The following is an 18,226-nucleotide window of genomic DNA, read 5'->3' as shown; positions in this document are numbered from 1 at the left end:
TTAGTTTTAGCTATTTTAGGGGGATATCTGTGTGTGCAGGTGACTATTACTGTGCATAATTATTAGGCAACTTAACAAAAAACAAATATATACCCATTTCAATTATTTATTTTTACCAGTGACACCAATATAACATCTCCACATTCACAAATATACATTTCTGACATTCAAAAACAAAACAAAAACAAATCAGCGACCAATATAGCCACCTTTCTTTGCAAGGACACTCAAAAGCCTGCCATCCATGGATTCTGTCAGTGTTTTGATCTGTTCACCATCAACATTGCGTGCAGCAGCAACCACAGCCTCCCAGACACTGTTCAGAGAGGTGTACTGTTTTCCCTCCTTGTAAATCTCACATTTGATGATGGACCACAGGTTCTCAATGGGGTTCAGATCAGGTGAACAAGGAGGCCATGTCATTAGTTTTTCTTCTTTTATACCCTTTCTTGCCAGCCACGCTGTGGAGTACTTGGACGCATGTGATGGAGCATTGTCCTGCATGAAAATCATGTTTTTCTTGAAGGATGCAGACTTCTTCCTGTACCACTGCTTGAAGAAGGTGTCTTCCAGAAACTGGCAGTAGGACTGGGAGTTGAGCTTGACTCCATCCTCAACCCGAAAAGGCCCCACAAGCTCATCTTTGATGATACCAGCCCAAACCAGTACTCCACCTCCACCTTGCTGGCGTCTGAGTCGGACTGGAGCTCTCTGCCCTTTACCAATCCAGCCACGGGCCCATCCATCTGGCCCATCAAGACTCACTCTCATTTCATCAGTCCATAAAACCTTAGAAAAATCAGTCTTGAGATATTTCTTGGCCCAGTCTTGACGTTTCAGCTTGTGTGTCTTGTTCAGTGGTGGTCGTCTTTCAGCCTTTCTTACCTTGGCCATGTCTCTGAGTATTGCACACCTTGTGCTTTTGGGCACTCCAGTGATGTTGCAGCTCTGAAATATGGCCAAACTGGTGGCAAGTGGCATCTTGGCAGCTGCACGCTTGACTTTTCTCAGTTCATGGGCAGTTATTTTGCGCCTTGGTTTTTCCACACGCTTCTTGCGACCCTGTTGACTATTTTGAATGAAACGCTTGATTGTTCGATGATCACGCTTCAGAAGCTTTGCAATTTTGAGACTGCTGCATCCCTCTGCAAGATATCTCACTATTTTTGACTTTTCTGAGCCTGTCAAGTCCTTCTTTTGACCCATTTTGCCAAAGGAAAGAACGTTGCCTAATAATTATGTACACCTGATATAGGGTGTTGATGTCATTAGACCACACCCCTTCTCATTACAGAGATGCGCATCACCTAATATGCTTAATTGGTAGTAGGCTTTCGAGCCTATACAGCTTGGAGTAAGACAACATGCATGAAGAGGATGATGTGGACAAAATACTCATTTGCCTAATAATTCTGCACTCCCTGTATATAAGAGACAAATGTTGTTCCTTCAGTGTGTTGGCATTACTAAATTTGGCTCATTGCTTACATATATTTATAAAAAGAAAATGTACGAGCTGTGATAACTGTTTCTGATAAAATGAAGAGTAGACTGATATGAAATATATATGTATATGAAATATTCCTTTATTGGGTGAGAAAATCAGACCATGTCATAACTGCTTTAAGTCATACAGAATAGATATCAGAGCCTTAAACAGGCTGACTTCTGCTAAATGGGTCAAACTGGGCAGAAAGTATACAAACACATAACATCCTTATAGAATATGATGTATCACTATAGATCAACTTACCTCAGAATATATAAAGCATATAAACAATTACAGCAATATGATGCAACAAACACAGCAGTACTACTAATCCAAAATACTCAAAGCTTCATAGAACTGAAACATACGTTTATTTTTAGCTCCATTCTGCTGCTGATACATACTTTAGGTTTCTGAATGTTAAACTTGTTGCTGCCTTTATAGTGTGTAACTTCAAGGCCCTGAGTACTTTCTCCCACACTGAAAACACTGGAATGATACAATTATTTGAACATTGCCTAATAAGACTGATTCAGGACAGACAATTAGTTATGTTAAACTTTTCTAGCAGTCCTTCACAAACAGGGAACAGTCTGTCTATTCTCTCCATCTGTCAGCTGCTGCTGGCTCTTCCTCCTCCTCTTCCTCACACACTGCTGAGTGTGTCCTGGTGGATCATCAGGGGTGCAAAGCCTCACAGATGATGTGCAGCAGTGGGTCCCTCAGTCTGTCCTCACTCTGGACACTTGCAGTTGTCACACAAAATCAAATGTGTGATAAGCTGCAGGATTCAAACACAAGTGTGACTTATAAATGAATGTTCATACTTTTATTACACAATCAGAGAGAAAGAAAAAGAGAGAGAGTGCAGGACAGACAGACAGGTGACAGTCTAAGGTGTACACACTGCTACAAAACAGCACAAAAGAAGGAGGATTTAGTGTTTGTGTTATTACGAAACAAGAAGAGTTCCCAGATGGTACAGTGGACACATGTGTGACTGCTGTGATTAAAGCATCTTTCTTTCAGCTTAACGAGTGAACCGTCAGCTGTTCAAACACACGTTAAAGTCCGTTTGGCTCGACACCAGGGAACAGAGGCAGCAATATAACATAGCTAACATTAACAGTGCAGTGAATCCTGCTTGTGCTGTGATATTCAGGACTGCAAACCGAGCAGCATCACTGACTTTCAGCTTGTTGTGTTTGTGGATATATGACTTTAATTATCCATAAAATCATCACATTCTCTGTAAGATTAAAGTCAACTATTGAACGGCGTATATTTTGAAGTAAAGGCTTTAAAACCAAGTTAGTACAAACATCGCTAATGTCACATAACTTTCCCGACATGTGGCCAACAGTAATGTTGTTAATGTTCTTCATTATAAAAACATTTGCGCATAAATAAGTGACATAATATTCAGTACTTACTTCTGAAAGTTTACTCTTCGGTGGCTCCGCTTCCGCCGTTTTTTTTCCGGCAAAATTATCCACACCACCGCCGCGCTATGAAATCTGGGATATGTTGGGCCATGAAGGCTACACCGACCCATCCTTAAAATTCAGGGAAATTAAGGACGCATTTGAGGGCCGTATTTCGAGCAGCCTTTGAATTGGGACAGCCTTCGTCGTGTCGCTGTGACGTAATCGGCCTTAAAATGCGGCCTTTAAGGCTGCAGACCCCAAATCCGGTCATTGGTACTTCCTGGCTTGTGTAGTTACTAGGTAACAAAAGCTCAACACTGCCCCTAGCGTCCTGGAGCACTTCCGTTGTGTTTTGGAGTTTGCATGTGTTTTGGAGTTTGCAAGTGTTTTGGAGTTTGTACGTGCTTTGTCTCTAGGGGCCACCGTATGACACAGATGTTTTAGCATAATTACAGCAATAAAATGGAAAGAGTAAAATAATGAAAATTGCATAATATTTACAAAAATCAGTTAAAAGACCTGTAAATCCTTCTGCAGGGTAAGGGGAAAGCCCTCTTTCTAAACTCTGTATGAACTGTTGACAATGAATGTCATGAAGTCATGGAGACCACGGCATGACTAAACATGTAATCTGATAAGAGGTGAGTAAACCATATTTTTATAGATAAAATACCAGTGAACCATCCTGTGTAGTTCTAGTGAAGACAAGTTAGCTAGAGAATATAAAGTACAGCAGTGTCTTAAAGGTTTACTGTGAGTTATAAATTTTAAAGCTCTGTGATAAGCAGAGTCCAACTGATAGAGAGAATGAGCAGGGTCATACATGCAATTCATTCATTCAATAAATCATGTGGCCTCCTTTTTACCCCTCCTGGAGCCTTGTAAAAAGGAGGTTAATGCAAGTTCCAAGTATACCGTATTTACAAGAACCTTATTTTCTTTTTTGCTCTGAGACTCTTTGAAGACATCCCTCATCTAGGCAGGTTCAGTCAGGTACAGCAGGAGCTTAAGCAGCAACAGGAAGAGAGCTCAGAGCACGCACACATTTTAGCTTTATGGCCCCTGGAACTAACATGCAAATGCCCTCCAGCTACAGCTGAATCTGCTAATATTATGCATACTTAAGGTTTAAATGAAACATTACAATAATTGTTGGCTGGATTAGGGTTAACTAATTATAATTCAAGACATTGCAGAGTATATTATGTATATATAATGTTTTAAATTCACTTGAAAAAAGTAGAAAGAACATTTTCTTGTATCAAGTACTTGATCTTAGCAATAACGTACACATTCACTGAGCCAATGTTGTATCTACACTGTTGCAATATTCTGAACTTCCAGACAGAAAGGGAGCACATTCCTGTGTGACTAAAGCAAACCACCAATTACAAGAAGCAGTATTTGTGGAACAAATACTACACCACAGAGCTCCTGATGATAAACTAATGCTGATTGCTGTTTACCTAATTCAGTTCACCTGAGCTTTATTTATATAGCACCAATTCACAGCAGTTGTAAAGACCTACAATATTGAAAAGATCCCCTGTGAGTAAGCACTTGGCGATGATGGGAAGGAAAAACTCCCTTTTAACAAAAAGAGGCCTACAATACTGGGTCATAAGTTTATTATTAGTTCAGTTTTTTAATTCTTATTTAAAAAAAAATCACTTTGGTTTAGCTTCAGTTAAACCTAACCACTCGGCTGGATTACTTTAATGCACTTTATATAGGGGTCAGCACATCATATATTACCCATCTACAGAGGATGCAAAATGCCGCAGCTCGTCTTTTAACTGGCACTCTAAAGTTTGAGCACATTTCCCCTATTTTAGCTTCACTTCACTGGCTGCCCATTTCTTTTAGGATTCATTTTAAAATTCTTTTATTTGCTTTTAAAGCCCTCCATGGCCTAGCCCCATCTTATCTCTCTGAGCTGCTACAGCCTTATACACCCACCCGCTCTCTCAGGTCAGCTGATCAGCTGCTCCTGAATGTACCCAGGACTGGGCGTAAACTTAGAGGAGATCGTGCTTTTGCTGTAGCAGCTCCGGAACTGTGGAACGAACTCCCTTTAGAGATTAGACAGGCCACTTCCATACCTGTTTTTAAGTCACTCCTGAAAACCCACCTCTTTACCCTTTGACACCATGTGAGATGTTGGTTTTTATTTTTTATTTTTATTTTAGTTGATTCTATGCTGTTTTATCTTGTTTTCTTTTTTAATATAGGGCTATTTTAATTTTTATGTATTGTGTGTTTTATTTATTTATTTTTGCTGTTTTCTGTTATTCTATTGTTTTTAACTTATTTTCTGTACAGCACTTTGGTCCTGTGCTGGGTATTTTAAAGTGCTTTACAAATAAAATTGTATTGGATTCAGTAAGTTTCCAGATTTCCAGATTTTTTTTTTATTGAAAAACTAGTTTTAGTTCAGTTTATAAAATTGTGAAAGCTGTTGAATCAGTCATGTAGACATCCCAGCCTCAGACAAATGTACCAAAGCTTCAAACTCATTTATAGATCAAACCTGAACAAAAAGGCCAAACCTAAGTGCATTTATAAGTTTTATCTAAGTGTCATTTTACTTCAAGACATCCAAATATTTCATGTCTACTTTTTATTTTAGCTTTACTAAAAGACCTCAACAAAGAGTTGTGAATAATGACACTGAATGTTTCAACGACTTTTCCATGCTGTACTTATTTCTTTCAACTGATGAGTAAGCTAAACGAATTAAGTGAAACCAAATACACCAGAACTCATCACAACAATCAGTCTGTCATAGTTTTTTTGGGTAGACGCAATATGCAGCACTGACACTGCATTTATATAGACTGAAGCAAAATTTAATAATGCCAACAATGGGAATTGTGAGCTACAGATCCTGAGCTCCAGGGGAAAACAGTTTGTAACTCATTCAGAGCACACAGGATTCCTCTGCAGAGAAGAGACAATGATAAGGCAAATGTATTACCTGTATTATTTTGGGGTCTTTTTCTTACAATAAAAGTGCCTCGATGCAACGGCTGTTGTGATGTGGTTCTATATAAGTAGAATTGAATTGTATTGAATGCATGACAGCTGATTATTCTGTAAATAGTTTTAAATAGTTGTACAAAAAAACCCCAACAACACCTGAGGCATTGGCTGAGGCATTTTTATGTAAAGTTGGATATAACTTTCAAAAATGTGTGCAAAAAACAAGGTATTTGACATTGCGAAAGAGCTAGTGTTGATAATATGGTGGCTCCCTGCAGAAGTTCAAAGGCCAAAGATAAGATGTCATCCAAATGTGACCCGTGGTAGGTACCTATTTAAAATAGGACAGAGCCGTAGGCGCACAGTCAGTTAAGAAGAGTTTAATCTTTAATACAAAATAAAAGTAACAGTGTAACAGCGGCACCTAAAAACAATTAAAAAGCTTTACCTTATTAAAAACGATAAAACTGTATGATTGCCCGTGAGACAGGACAAGTGCTGCGGGGAACCGTTTAAGAACAAATCGACATAGCACACAGGTTAAAAAGGGACGGCAACTCACACATGACCCCAAATGGGCAAAACACTAAGGAAACAAAACAAAATCTTCAGTGCCGTCTTCACTCAGGCCCACCGCTGTGCATGCAAAAGCGGCAAGACTAGATATAGATAGATATAGATATAGATAGCTAGCTATCTATATATCTAAATAAATAAATGGGGTTAAAATACTAAAAGAATCAATATCTGTGGTGCCTACTGATACAGAAAAAATTAAAACAAAAAAACAAAACAATCGACAGCCACAGCAATCAGTCTGTCGACTTACACCAGTTTAAAACAAATTAAAACACACTGATGTGTCGGGTCCTTTGCCCGCAGCCAGAAATCCACCTGGCAAAGCAGCAGCTCGGTACTCTGTGAATAAAAGGCAGGAGATCACTTAGCTGGACAGTAAAACACAGGAATATTCCTCAACTGAATTGGTTTTGTTACCTGTCCACAAGTTCGTGTCACACCCTAATAAATGTGGGTCAGTGGCGATGAAGTCCACTATACCGTTCTCACGGGAGCAATGTTTCCCACCTACAAGGGTGCAAATAACTGTAAACCTCTGCCATCAGCCAGAGCTCAAGTGGTACATTTTTGTGTAACCTACCGTTCTAACAGAAGTTTAGGGGAGGACCCGTATCAGACTTTCATAGACAGAAGTTAAGAAACACCAACTTGCCCAACTTGTACCAAGCACTCGCAGCTTCAGGTTTGCAGAGCAATACCCAATTGCCCACACCTGCGCTTATGAAAGGAGCAAAGACCAGCTCCGCCCACCAGGGGCGGTCCCAAGTCTCCAGGTCTCACCTGTCACACAAGTATCTGACCCAGTGGCAAGGTGCTGTCCATTTGAAAGAGCCAAGAGCTTTACTTTCCACTTCTTCGATGTAAAGGGTGACATTGTGTAGCCCACTGCACTTCCATATTTTTGTCTTTGGAAACACTTGTTTAATTAAAACTAGATGGTGGTAAGGCAGAAGTCTAACAGCGTGCAAATCTGATCGGGGGTAAAGCTGTTTCTGTTTTCTAAGGAGCTGTGCTGCTTTTCTGACAATACCTCAGTTCTATGGATACAAGTGAAAAGGGAAGCCACATCAAAGAACACTATGATTTTATTTGAATCCAGTGTACGTTTTGGGACCTTTTTGGTGAACACAGTAAAGTTTTTGATATGATGGAAGTCAATATATACAGGGTATAGCATCCCCAGGGTACAGACGGTGATATGTAGAGTGGACAATGGCGTTTCCTTTTCAAGTTGTCGCACCCAACTGACAACTTTCTTTTTGTAGTTGCTTGTGGGATCTCTCCTTAGGGCTTCACGGATATTATTGTCACTGAGGAGTGTAGTAATCTTGGTGTAATAAGAACAAAAGTGCACCTTGCCTTATCTGTTGGTAATATGGTGATGTTTTGGTCTTTGCTCAGGGATCTGACGGCCTTCTTTTCGTGTATTATGAGGTCAGACACAGAAATTCTTGCACTGGAGGAGGTAGCTGAGACTTTTATCCTTCATTCAAGAAACTTAAAGTTGCTTTCTTTCCAAGCTCCTTAGACTATCATGACCCAGATGACTGAGAACTTACACAGACCAGTCTCCAGTGGGTTTCCAGCATGAATCCTCTTGACACATTACCTTGTGTATTACCCTTGGTTAACTCATCCCACTAGTTGTGCTGTTTTTTTTTTTTCATGGAATATTTGCAGGATTTTAAGTTCAACCTTCAATTACCCCGTCCTGCACTTGGGTCCTCTCAGTCTTTACCTTGCATAGCTGAATCTGATAACTATGATAATTTTCATACTCATCGTCATGTGCAAGAAATCACCACTGACCTAAATATTTTTTAACCTGTATTTAGACAGGTAATCCTATTAACACTCATTGTTTGTTTACTAGAGAAACCTTTTTCAGATAGTCAAAGGAGCTTGCAAAGAAAAGTGTCTGGACTTCTTTAAGTTGCTTGAAGACATTTCACCTCTCATCCGAGAAGCTTCTTCAGTTCTAAGGTCAAATGGTGGGGAGTCCCAGATTTAAACCTAGTAGGAGTGTCCCCCCACAGAGGGACATTCCTCGCTGCACTGTACAGGAATGCCCAGACCTCTACATTGGAGAGACCAAACAGCCACTTCACAAGCGCATGGCACAACATAGAAGAGCCACCTCCACAGGAAAAGACTCAGCAGTCCATCTGCATCTTAAGGATAAAGGACACTCTTTCGAGGATGCCAATGTTCACATTTTGGACAGAGAGGACAGATGGTTTGAAAGAGGAGTGAAAGAAGCCATCTATGTCCACTGTGAGCGACCATCTTTGAACAGAGGCGGTGGTTTACGACACCAACTGTCTGCCATCTATAATCCAGTTTTGAGTTCCCTCCCCAGACGCCTTAATGCCCACTCACATCCTGGGCCATCTGACCTCAGGAATTCGCATGATGAGGTGGGGCCAGGTTTCACAATGAGCTCACCCGAAACCCTGGCTGATTGTGACCTACACCCAGTTTCACACCTTGGCTCAGGCGATTAGAGGATCATCAGGGGGTCCTTTTGTCCCTCTGTGGGGGGATACTCCCACTAGGTTTAAATCTGGGACTCCCCACCATTTGACCTTAGAACTGAAGAAGCTTCTCGGATGAGAGGTGAAACATCTTCAAGCAACTTAAAAAAGTCCAGACGCTTTTCTTTGCAAGCTCCTTTGACTACGATGACCTGAATGACTGAGAACCTTCACAGACACTTTTTCAGATAGGCATAATAAAATTCAAGCAATAAAGTAGAAGCAATAAAAAAAAGAAACATCAGAATCAGAACAACAGAATCAAATAGCGAAAACTGTCCGTTTACAAAATTATATTAAAATCAAGAACAAGTTCCCATTGAGGAATTCACAAAATCACTTACACATCTTTTAAACTCTGCAAACAAAATCACGTGAAAGAGCTGCAAATCCTTCTGTATGAACTGATGGAATTGTGAGTGTAAAAAAAAAATTTGAGACCACAGACTATAACTGAATATGTAATCTGACAAGAACTGTATAAACCAGAAATAGATTTAAAGATAAAGTGGTATAAGTCAACCATATATTTATAGATACAATCCCAGTGAATAGTGATATAGAGTGAGGGAACATCCTTTGTGATTCTAATGAAGACAAATCAGCTAGAGATTGTAAAGTACAGCGGTGTCTTAAAGGTTTACAGCCACTTCTAGATCCTAAATGCCCCATGATAAAGAGAGTCCAAGAGATAGAGAGAAGGAGCAGGGTTATTCATGCAAACTATATCACCATCGTCAAGGAGGAGTAAAGAGTATTTTTATGAGTTTCAATAGAAAAACCTTGAAAAGGTACAGTAGAGGGAAATACTGCCCATACTCTGTGTACTTGAAACACTATGACTTTTTTCCATTTAAAATGAGCCCGACCTCATCAAAAGCTAATTGTAATTGTTGAAAAAACCATGTTGGTGGTATGAGGACAAAAATAATTGTGTCATCTACATATAAATTATAAAATATATTTAGCTTTTGTCCCACACCCTTAACATTAATATCAAATAATGTAAGACAGATCACTCCAGTAGTGACATTTTGAAAACTCAAAGAGAGACCGTTAAACTGTGCGCACTGCTTGCAGTCAGAAAGGTAATTAGTAAACCAGCCTTCATCTGAAAGGCCTAGTTCCAATAACTTCTAGGAAAATGACAAATCAGCAGTGTCAAGGGCTTTGACAGCTCAATAAAAAGAGTGGTGCAGTTTATAGTCAACATTTCACAGTGGCAGAGCTAACATGAATAAGATAACACTTCCTTCAGATTTTATTATTTGGATAACCTTATCTGTTGTTTCATCACAATACCTGATTGATGCAACTGACTGGACACTCCCACTAAACTGAGTAAATAAAAAGAAATTGTAGGGGCAAGTTCTGACAGAACAGTTATTCTGAAGAACTTCCTCGTCTCATTGACAAAGGTAAGAGATGTTTTCACAGGATTTCAGTCAGAAATTGTGGGTCAAAAAAGGCATTTAGATAATGTCTTCAAATTCTTTTAATTGTGATGTCACAATTTTAACTGCTTACATTTCCAAATCAGTGCTAAGAGTGATTATAATTCTCCCCCTACCAGGATTTGAAAAATGGTGCAGTATAAAGTGACCGTATTCACTGGTGATCGCCTTAATTCCACTACTCTTAACAATGTCTACATTAAGCTGGTGGGCACAGATGGGGAGAGTGATCGCAAGTGGCTCATGGGCTTGAAAGGGGCTACATCCTTCGTCCGAGGAGCTGTAAGTCTGGGATGGCCACCTCCATGATTTTTTCAGGTTCCCTATATGACATTATACATGCAAACCTTTAGGGAAATAAGGGAATTATTAACTGTGATTTATGTAAAGTTGAAATCTATCACCATGAAGATGGTCAAAGCAAACAGTTCACTTCATGGACCACAGTAAATTATAAGAGGAATTGTATGCTCGAGTGTTGAAGCTCAGCGCAAACTGCTATGTCATTTCTTTAGGTATCAAAGTTTAAGGTGTCCTGCTCCACTTCCCTTGGAAAGCTTCTACTGATAGAGTTAGACAAACAGTCTCTCCCACTGTTCCCAGAAGATGATTGGTTTTGTGCCAAGGTGGAAGTGAAATCCCCTGAAGGAGACATCTACATCTTTCCCGTCTACCGCTGGATTGCTGATAGCAAGGTGCACCGCTTCAAAGATGGAAAAGGTTTGGGAAACTGTGCTCATCTTAAATCTTGTTCAAACCATTGAAGATGTAAAACAAAGTTTATAATGAGGCTGAAGCAATTTACCAATATACCATATTTACAAGAACAACTTGAAACCATTTTTTCTTATTTAGCTCTGAGAGTCTTTGAAGACAACCATCATCTTGGCAGGTACAGTCGGCAGCAGGAGATTCAGCAGCGAGAGGAAGACTATCGGTGAGAATTCAGAGCTTATACACGTTTTAGCTTTACGGCCCCTGAAACTGGAACACAAATGCTGTCCAGTTATAGCTGAATATCCTAATACTAATGATATTTAACCTTAAAATGAAGCATTACAATATATAGTTTGTCTGCTGAGATTAATTTAAAAATGCATTGCAAACTATATTATTCATATATTATGTTTTGTGAATTGAAACTGCAATTTCTTTTTCTCAGCTGGGATGCATATGCAGAGGGAATACCTCACTCCTTGAAGGCACAAAACCCAATTTTTCTGCCATCGGAGGTTCAGTTCTCCTTCACCAAAACTACAGAGTTTGTCTACACTGCTTCCACAGGGTGAAGTTCTTTTTTTTCTCTTTACCTATCAAAACTATAACTATGTTAAATATAATAAAGAAATAAGATGAATGTGCTCTTCTGTTTCAGACTGACCGAGCTGAAGCTGAAGGGACTGGATAACCGTAGGGAGAAGTGGGATAATATTGACAGCATCAATCGAGTGTTTTGCTGCAAAAAGACTGAAATATCAGGTAACTAACATCATAGTTGGAGTATCGAGTACTTATACTTTTCGCATAATAATATGTATAATAATATGTACTTAACTGTTACCTTTGAAGTATTACAATATCAGTATACATAGTCGATTTTCCTGAATAATAAGAACATTATACAGCCTGTTCTGTAAAAACATATATATTATATATGTTTATAGCTATTGATTGATGTTTAAAACTGAGAATATAAAGTCTCATTTTATCTTATGACAGGTGATCTAACAAGTAGAATATGGTTTCAATATCTAATAAAGCTCACTAGAGAGAGCTTATGACTTTTTATACATTTCACATAATCAAGACTCTCAGACACTGAACTTCTGACACAAAGTTAGAAATGTAGCAAACTTTGTAGGCTAGTTTAAAAAAGGAACATGTTGTTAAATGCTTTTTTTCTTTTTCTTTTTTTTGCAGAATATGTTCAGGAACACTGGAAAGAGGATGCTTTCTTTGGCTACCAGTTTCTAAATGGTGTCAACCCCATTTTGATCCAGTGTTGTACAACCCTGCCCAGTAACTTCCCTGTCACCGATGACATGGTCTTTCCCCGCAGTCGTTGCAACCTTTCAGATGAAATGAAGGTGACTGTAGAAAGACACAAAAAAAGGAGAAAGAAATGTTTCTTAAATCAGCTACTTGGTCATTGCAATAAATGCACTTACACATTCACTGAATATACACACTGCTGAAATAACCTGAACTTTCAAACAGAAAGGGAACATATTCCTGTGTGACTACAAGCTTCTGGATGGAGTAAAAGCAAACACCATCAATGGGAAGAAGCAGTATTTGATGGCTCCTCTCGTCCTGCTCCACAAAGATCCTGACAATAAATTAATGCCGATTGCTATTCAGGTAATTCAGTTCAGATGAGCTTTATTTACATAGTAAAATATATATTTTTTCTAGGGTAAATATGAGAGGAAAATCCCAACAATCAGGCAATTCTTTGTGAGCAAGCACTTTGGCAACTGGAAAGGAAAACTCCCTTTTTAACAGGAAGAAACCTCTGTCAGAAGCCACCTGCCACAACCGGTTGGGAGTGAGGGGAGAGGGAGAAGGACAAAAGACATGCTGTAGAAGAAAGACAGATATTAAAAATAACTAATAATTTGACTTATCACTTGACCCTGTCCTTGTATAGCTGAAGCAGACTCCATCAGATGACAATCCAATCTTTCTTCCTACTGATTCTGAGTACGACTGGTTGATCGCCAAGATTTTTGTAAGAAGTGCAGATTTCAATCACCATCAGCTCAATGTTCACCTTCTGCGCACGCACTTGCTGGCTGAGGTTTTTGCAGTGTCACTGCTGCGCAACGTGCCCATGGTGCATCCTCTGTACAAGGTAACTGACGTTTGCTGAAACTCAGTGTTTTGGTTTGTAAATAATTTTAAATAACGTTGAAAGCATTTGAGTTTATCAATGTGTCCACAAAGGACATTTGATTGTGCAACAGCGTACCTCAGCATAATAAATGCCAAAGTTTTGCCCCAATCTAGCACTAACAGAGTTCCCTCTTTCCCTCAGCTCCTCAAACTTCACACACGCTACACTCTGCAGATCAACTTCTTAGCTCGACGCCTTCTCATTTCTGAGATTGGCGCTTTCACTCAGGTATGCAAAGAACAGCACATTCACTAGCCCTTTACCTAAATAACTGTTTCTTTTTCAGTGTCATGTACAACATTTGTCTCTAACTGTGAGCTACCCATTCTCTAGTTTGCATCATCAGGTGGAGAGGGCATGTTTACAATCCTGAAGAGGTCAGTGTCCTCAATGACCTACAGCTCCCTCTGTATAACAGATGACATTGCTGAACGTGGCCTAGAAGCTGTGCCAAACTTCTACTACAGGGATGATGGCCTAAAGGTTTGGGATATCATCCACAGGTATGGTAGTTTTGCCCTCTTAATGACGCCACCAAGCTGCTGCAGTTCTGTTATAACAATAATATTTTATTATTTGTTAGTTTATTATTTTTATTTTATTTATGTCATTTTACAATTCTGTTTTCCATCCATCCATCCATCTTATTCCGCTTATCGGGGGCCAGGTCGCGGGGGCAGCATCCTAAGCAGAGAAGCCCAGACCTCCCTCTCCCCAGCTACCTCCTCCAGCTTGTCTGGGGGAACACCAAGGTGTTCCCAGGCCAGCCAAGAGATATAATCTCTCCAGCGTGTCTTGGGTCTGCCCCTGGGCCTCCTCCCGGATTCTGGGAGTTGGCCCAGGACCGGGAACATTATTTTTTCAATTTGGTTTCCCAATAAAAGATCATTGAAAAAATGAACACAAAATTAACACACAAGAAAGAGATGAAAACAGGCGCTGTTGGAATGCTACTAAGCAAGTAACCCCAGTGGAAGGGTTACATGACTAGGATGAGGGACCTATGGAATCTTCGATACCCAGCATCCAGATCGATGGCGAAACAACTTGGGGAATGTTTTCCAACATTCAGAAGATGGAACTGCTCAGACAGCTAGAGATTGACGAGGTACAACACAAATGCTACGGCAAGGGGAAGCCAGGATGACAGGTCAAGGGGGAGATATCATCACCTCCACCTGAGATTGGGTGGGGGCCCCAAGTGCGATGGAAGAAGGATCATTGAGCGTGAGAGGAACTGACCTGAGAGATAAGATCATGGCAAAGCTGGAAACCTGGATCCTTCATGGCTGGTTACTAAGACTATGTGAAGTACCCTCAGAAGATCTACTAGATCAGGGGTGTCGAACTCCAGGCCTCGAGGGCCGGTGTCCTGCAGGTTTTATATGTGTCCTTGATCCATCACAGCTGATTTATATGGATAAATTACCTCCTCAAAATGTCTTGAAGTTCTCCAGAGGTCTGGTTATGAACTAATCATTCGATTCACATGCGTGATATCTAAAACCTGTAGGACACCTGCCCTCGAGGCCTGGAGTTTGACACCCCTATACTAGATGATGTGAATGCTGCACTATGGACAAGACTGAGACTAACCAGCTGATCTACACCACGGCAACAGTGATCAGTGAGATACTTCGCTACAAGTTCAACAGCTACAAGGAGCAGTGCCCTACATGGAGAAGGAGAATAGAGGCCAAGATAAGGGTAGCACGTAGGGAGGTTAGCCAACTATCGGAGCTGCAGAAAGGTGCAATGAAAAAGGTGCTACGGCCAAGCAAAGACTCATAGCCTTGGCAAACTTGAAGAGGTACACCAAAGACATAGAAAGCAGGAGAATAAACCAGCTGTTCTCCACAGAACCAGTCATGGTGTACTCTTAATGGCAGGGGAACAATATGAGAACAGCAGCACCAAGGCTGGAAACAGAGCAATAGTGGAAGAGCATATGGGAGAAGAACCCAACCCATAGCATCAATGCTCAGTGGCTAGTGGATCTAAGAGCAGACCACAGCAATCTCCGTGAACAGAGTCATTCAAGAAAGGGTCTCCAGTATGAAGAGTTGGACAGCACCAGGCCCTGACATGATTCACGCCTACTGGCTGAAGAAGCTGACTGCAGTCCACGAGTGTCTGACAGCACAAATGAACCAGCTTCTAGTCGATGAGAGACACTGAAAATGGAAATACCAGAAGAGCAAAACACCAGCTACTGGTAGACAGAGCAGTCGCTTAAAACTGCAAGACTAGGCTGACCAACCTGTGCACTGCCTGGATTGGTTACAAGAAGGCCTATGACTCAATGCCCCACACCACTTCCTGTGGGGCATTCCTCTATCTGCTGGTGGAATGTACCACAGGCAGATAGAGGAAGTGGCTGACATCCAGAAATCCTACCAGTGACTGGACAAAGCTGGAGTGAAAGACAACACAGAGACACTAATCTTGGCAGCACAGGAACAAGCTCCATAGAGGCTGGGGTCTATCACATCAGGCAAGACCCCAGGTGCATGCTGTGTAAAAATGCCCCTGAGACAATCCAGCACATAAGAGTAGACTGCAAGATGCTAGCAGGCAGGGGCATGGAGCGCCATAATCAAGTGGCCGGTGCGGAGTATGGCCTGGAAGTCCCGAGGTCAAAATAGGAGGCGCCGCCTAGGATGGTTGAGTGATCAAGCTAAGCAAGTACCACAGGAAGTTCTGTGGTTCCCGTAGGCACTCAGATGAGACATTAGTATATTAAGTTCAGCTTTAAGTGCAGACTAATGTTAAACATTGTTCAATTTTTTAAATTAAAGTTTCTCAGAAGGTGTTAGTACTTCTCTTAAAATGAAAGGTGTGTCTAATACTTACAGATATCTACCATCCCTAAGTAAAATGAATGAAATAAATAATGAAAGCACATTTCATCCAATTTCTCAAAGGTTTGTGCAGGGAATGCTCGGCTACTACTACAAGAGTGACAGTGAAGTCCAGCAGGACTCTGAACTTCAGAAGTGGATTTTGGACATTTTTGAACATGGTTTCTTTTCTCAAGCAGAAACAGGTTGGCTTCAAAGAAATGTTCAGTTCTTATTATGATAAAGTTGATTGATCCTTAGTACTGAGATGTTACATCACTGATGATGTGTCCAGGGGCACCAGAGGGTGTATCATAAACAGTATATATGATTATAATCCAAACATAAATCCAATCTTTGTTTGTTCACCTCAATGCAATTGATGCTGGGGGGGGAGGGGGTTCTGCTCAACAGGAATTCCTCAGACATTTACTTGTGTGACTGAGTTGGTCAAGTTTGTCACCATGGTGATCTTCACTTGCTCTGCCCAGCATGCAGCCGTGAACTCTGGACAGGTGAGTCCTTGTATAAACACAGTTTCACTTTTTTTTTTTTAAACAACAGTGCATGAACATCTGAGAACCTAGGAGACCTTTGGGAGAGCAATGATGATCCATCTCATTTAGGATTCTAGCTGCTCAACAGTCCTGGGTCTTTATCCTGTTCTTCATTTCATGATGTATCAAATGTTTTCAACTGATGAATGGTCTAGTCTGCAGCAAGGCAAGTTCAGCATCCAGACTCTTCCATAATGAAGCTATGATGTGATAGATGCAATATGGGGTTCAGCCCTGTCTTGCTGAAATATGTAAGTCCTTCTCTGAAAAAGATGTCATCTGGATGGGAGCATGTGTTGCTCTAAAACCAAACCTGTATTTATGTATATTTACATCTGAGAAACTCTGGCTCTCTAACATACTCTGTTTATACCCAGTCATGGTACTGACAAGCTGCAGTTGTTGAGGCATTTCTCCCAAAATCAGTGAAGTTAAACTAAACTGGTCATGCAAAGAGAAAATGTGAATAATTATATAAATAGTACCATAAAACTACAGGGAGGCATCACCAATATAAAAAAAAACAAAGAAGGAATTATACATTAAACACCATTATTACACCATCATTTTACTTTTTAATCAGTTATCTTTTACTTCTTGATCAAATGCAGTATGATTATGGTGGCTGGATGCCCAACACTCCCATCTCCCTGCAACTCCCACCACCGACCACAAAGGGGACGACAAGTGAGGCCACGATGTTGGCGACCTTCCCTGACGTCAATGTAACAGTTCAGGGCATGGCCACCATGTGGTTACTCAGCAAGCAGTCCAGTGACTTTGTAAGGAGCAAAGATTTCATTAAGAATGACAGGAATTATGTCTGAATTTAATTTTTGTAAACACATTACAACTGTATACAATAATTCCAAGAGCCTATTTTGATTAAAAACAAAGAATTTTTTTAATTGAATTTTGTTGAAGAAAACTTAAATGTATCATTGTTCTCATCAGGTCCCTCTTGGCCAGTACCCGGAGGAGCATTTCATTGAGGAAATTCCTCGCAAAATACTAAAGGATTTTCAGATGGAGCTTGAAGATTTAAGTTTAGTTATTAAAGCCAGAAACAAGCGTTTAGAAGTGCCATACACCTACATGGATCCGGCAGAGTTAGAAAACAGTGTGGCCATTTGAATATTAGAAGACTCAGCTGTGAGACAAAATTCAGTTCCCTCTTCAAACAACAGCAGGGAAAGACCTCTAAGTTCTGACTTTTACTGATGAAATAGAACAAAGAACTTACTACTTATAATCACTATATACTAAACTGTAAATTTTTTTCATCTGTGTTAAAATGTGATTTTTTTTTTTGCATTACAATCTTGAATCATCTTCTGATTTTAAATGAAAAATGTTTGATTTTTGGGGGTGTCTGTTTTGAGACAGTTGATCTCCTGATCATGATGTATTTTTTTCTTAGAAAACATTTACTGCATTTCATTGTTTATATTTTCATTATTTTAATGTT

At 40.2% G+C, this 18,226-nt stretch overlaps 1 protein-coding gene and 1 long non-coding RNA gene across 2 annotated transcripts; one reads left to right on the top strand and one right to left on the bottom strand.

Annotated features, from left to right (window-relative positions):
* Positions 1-6,251: 6,251 nt before the first annotated feature.
* LOC146385686 (uncharacterized) lies at positions 6,252-7,160 on the bottom strand. The gene is made up of 3 exons (XR_014800402.1): positions 7,058-7,160; positions 6,895-6,984; positions 6,252-6,816 (listed from the first exon to the last, which is right to left on the bottom strand). It is a non-coding gene; the product is annotated as an uncharacterized LOC146385686 (long non-coding RNA).
* Positions 7,161-10,591: 3,431 nt separating this feature from the next.
* LOC146385685 (hydroperoxide isomerase ALOXE3-like) lies at positions 10,592-17,892 on the top strand. The gene is made up of 14 exons (XM_084930008.1): positions 10,592-10,747; positions 10,981-11,185; positions 11,321-11,402; positions 11,628-11,750; positions 11,841-11,944; positions 12,386-12,552; positions 12,683-12,826; positions 13,116-13,319; positions 13,503-13,589; positions 13,695-13,864; positions 16,286-16,407; positions 16,616-16,716; positions 17,370-17,540; positions 17,713-17,892. Exons 1-14 carry the CDS (start codon positions 10,595-10,597, stop codon positions 17,890-17,892), a joined length of 2,013 nt encoding a protein of 670 aa, XP_084786134.1. The 5' UTR covers positions 10,592-10,594.
* Positions 17,893-18,226: the final 334 nt, after the last annotated feature.

The sequence above is a fragment of the Perissodus microlepis genome, chromosome 6, assembly GCF_051167445.1.
Source record: "Perissodus microlepis isolate ML-2025 ecotype Zambia chromosome 6, ASM5116744v1, whole genome shotgun sequence".
Taxonomy (NCBI): Eukaryota; Metazoa; Chordata; class Actinopteri; order Cichliformes; family Cichlidae; genus Perissodus; species Perissodus microlepis.
The sequence above is the reverse complement of the archived record's forward strand: the minus strand, read 5'-3'. Positions and strand labels throughout refer to the sequence as shown.

What these genes read in the sequence shown, in the direction of transcription:
- LOC146385685 (XM_084930008.1), top strand. Translation starts at nt 10,595, where the DNA reads ATGGTGCAGTATAAAGTGACCGTATTCACTGGTGATCGCCTTAATTCC. An exon ending in CATCCTTCGTCCGAGGAGCT is followed by an intron (nt 10,748 to 10,980) that starts GTAAGTCTGGGA and finishes TCATTTCTTTAG; the next exon opens with GTATCAAAGTTTAAGGTGTC. An exon ending in CAGCCGTGAACTCTGGACAG is followed by an intron (nt 16,717 to 17,369) that starts GTGAGTCCTTGT and finishes GATCAAATGCAG; the next exon opens with TATGATTATGGTGGCTGGAT.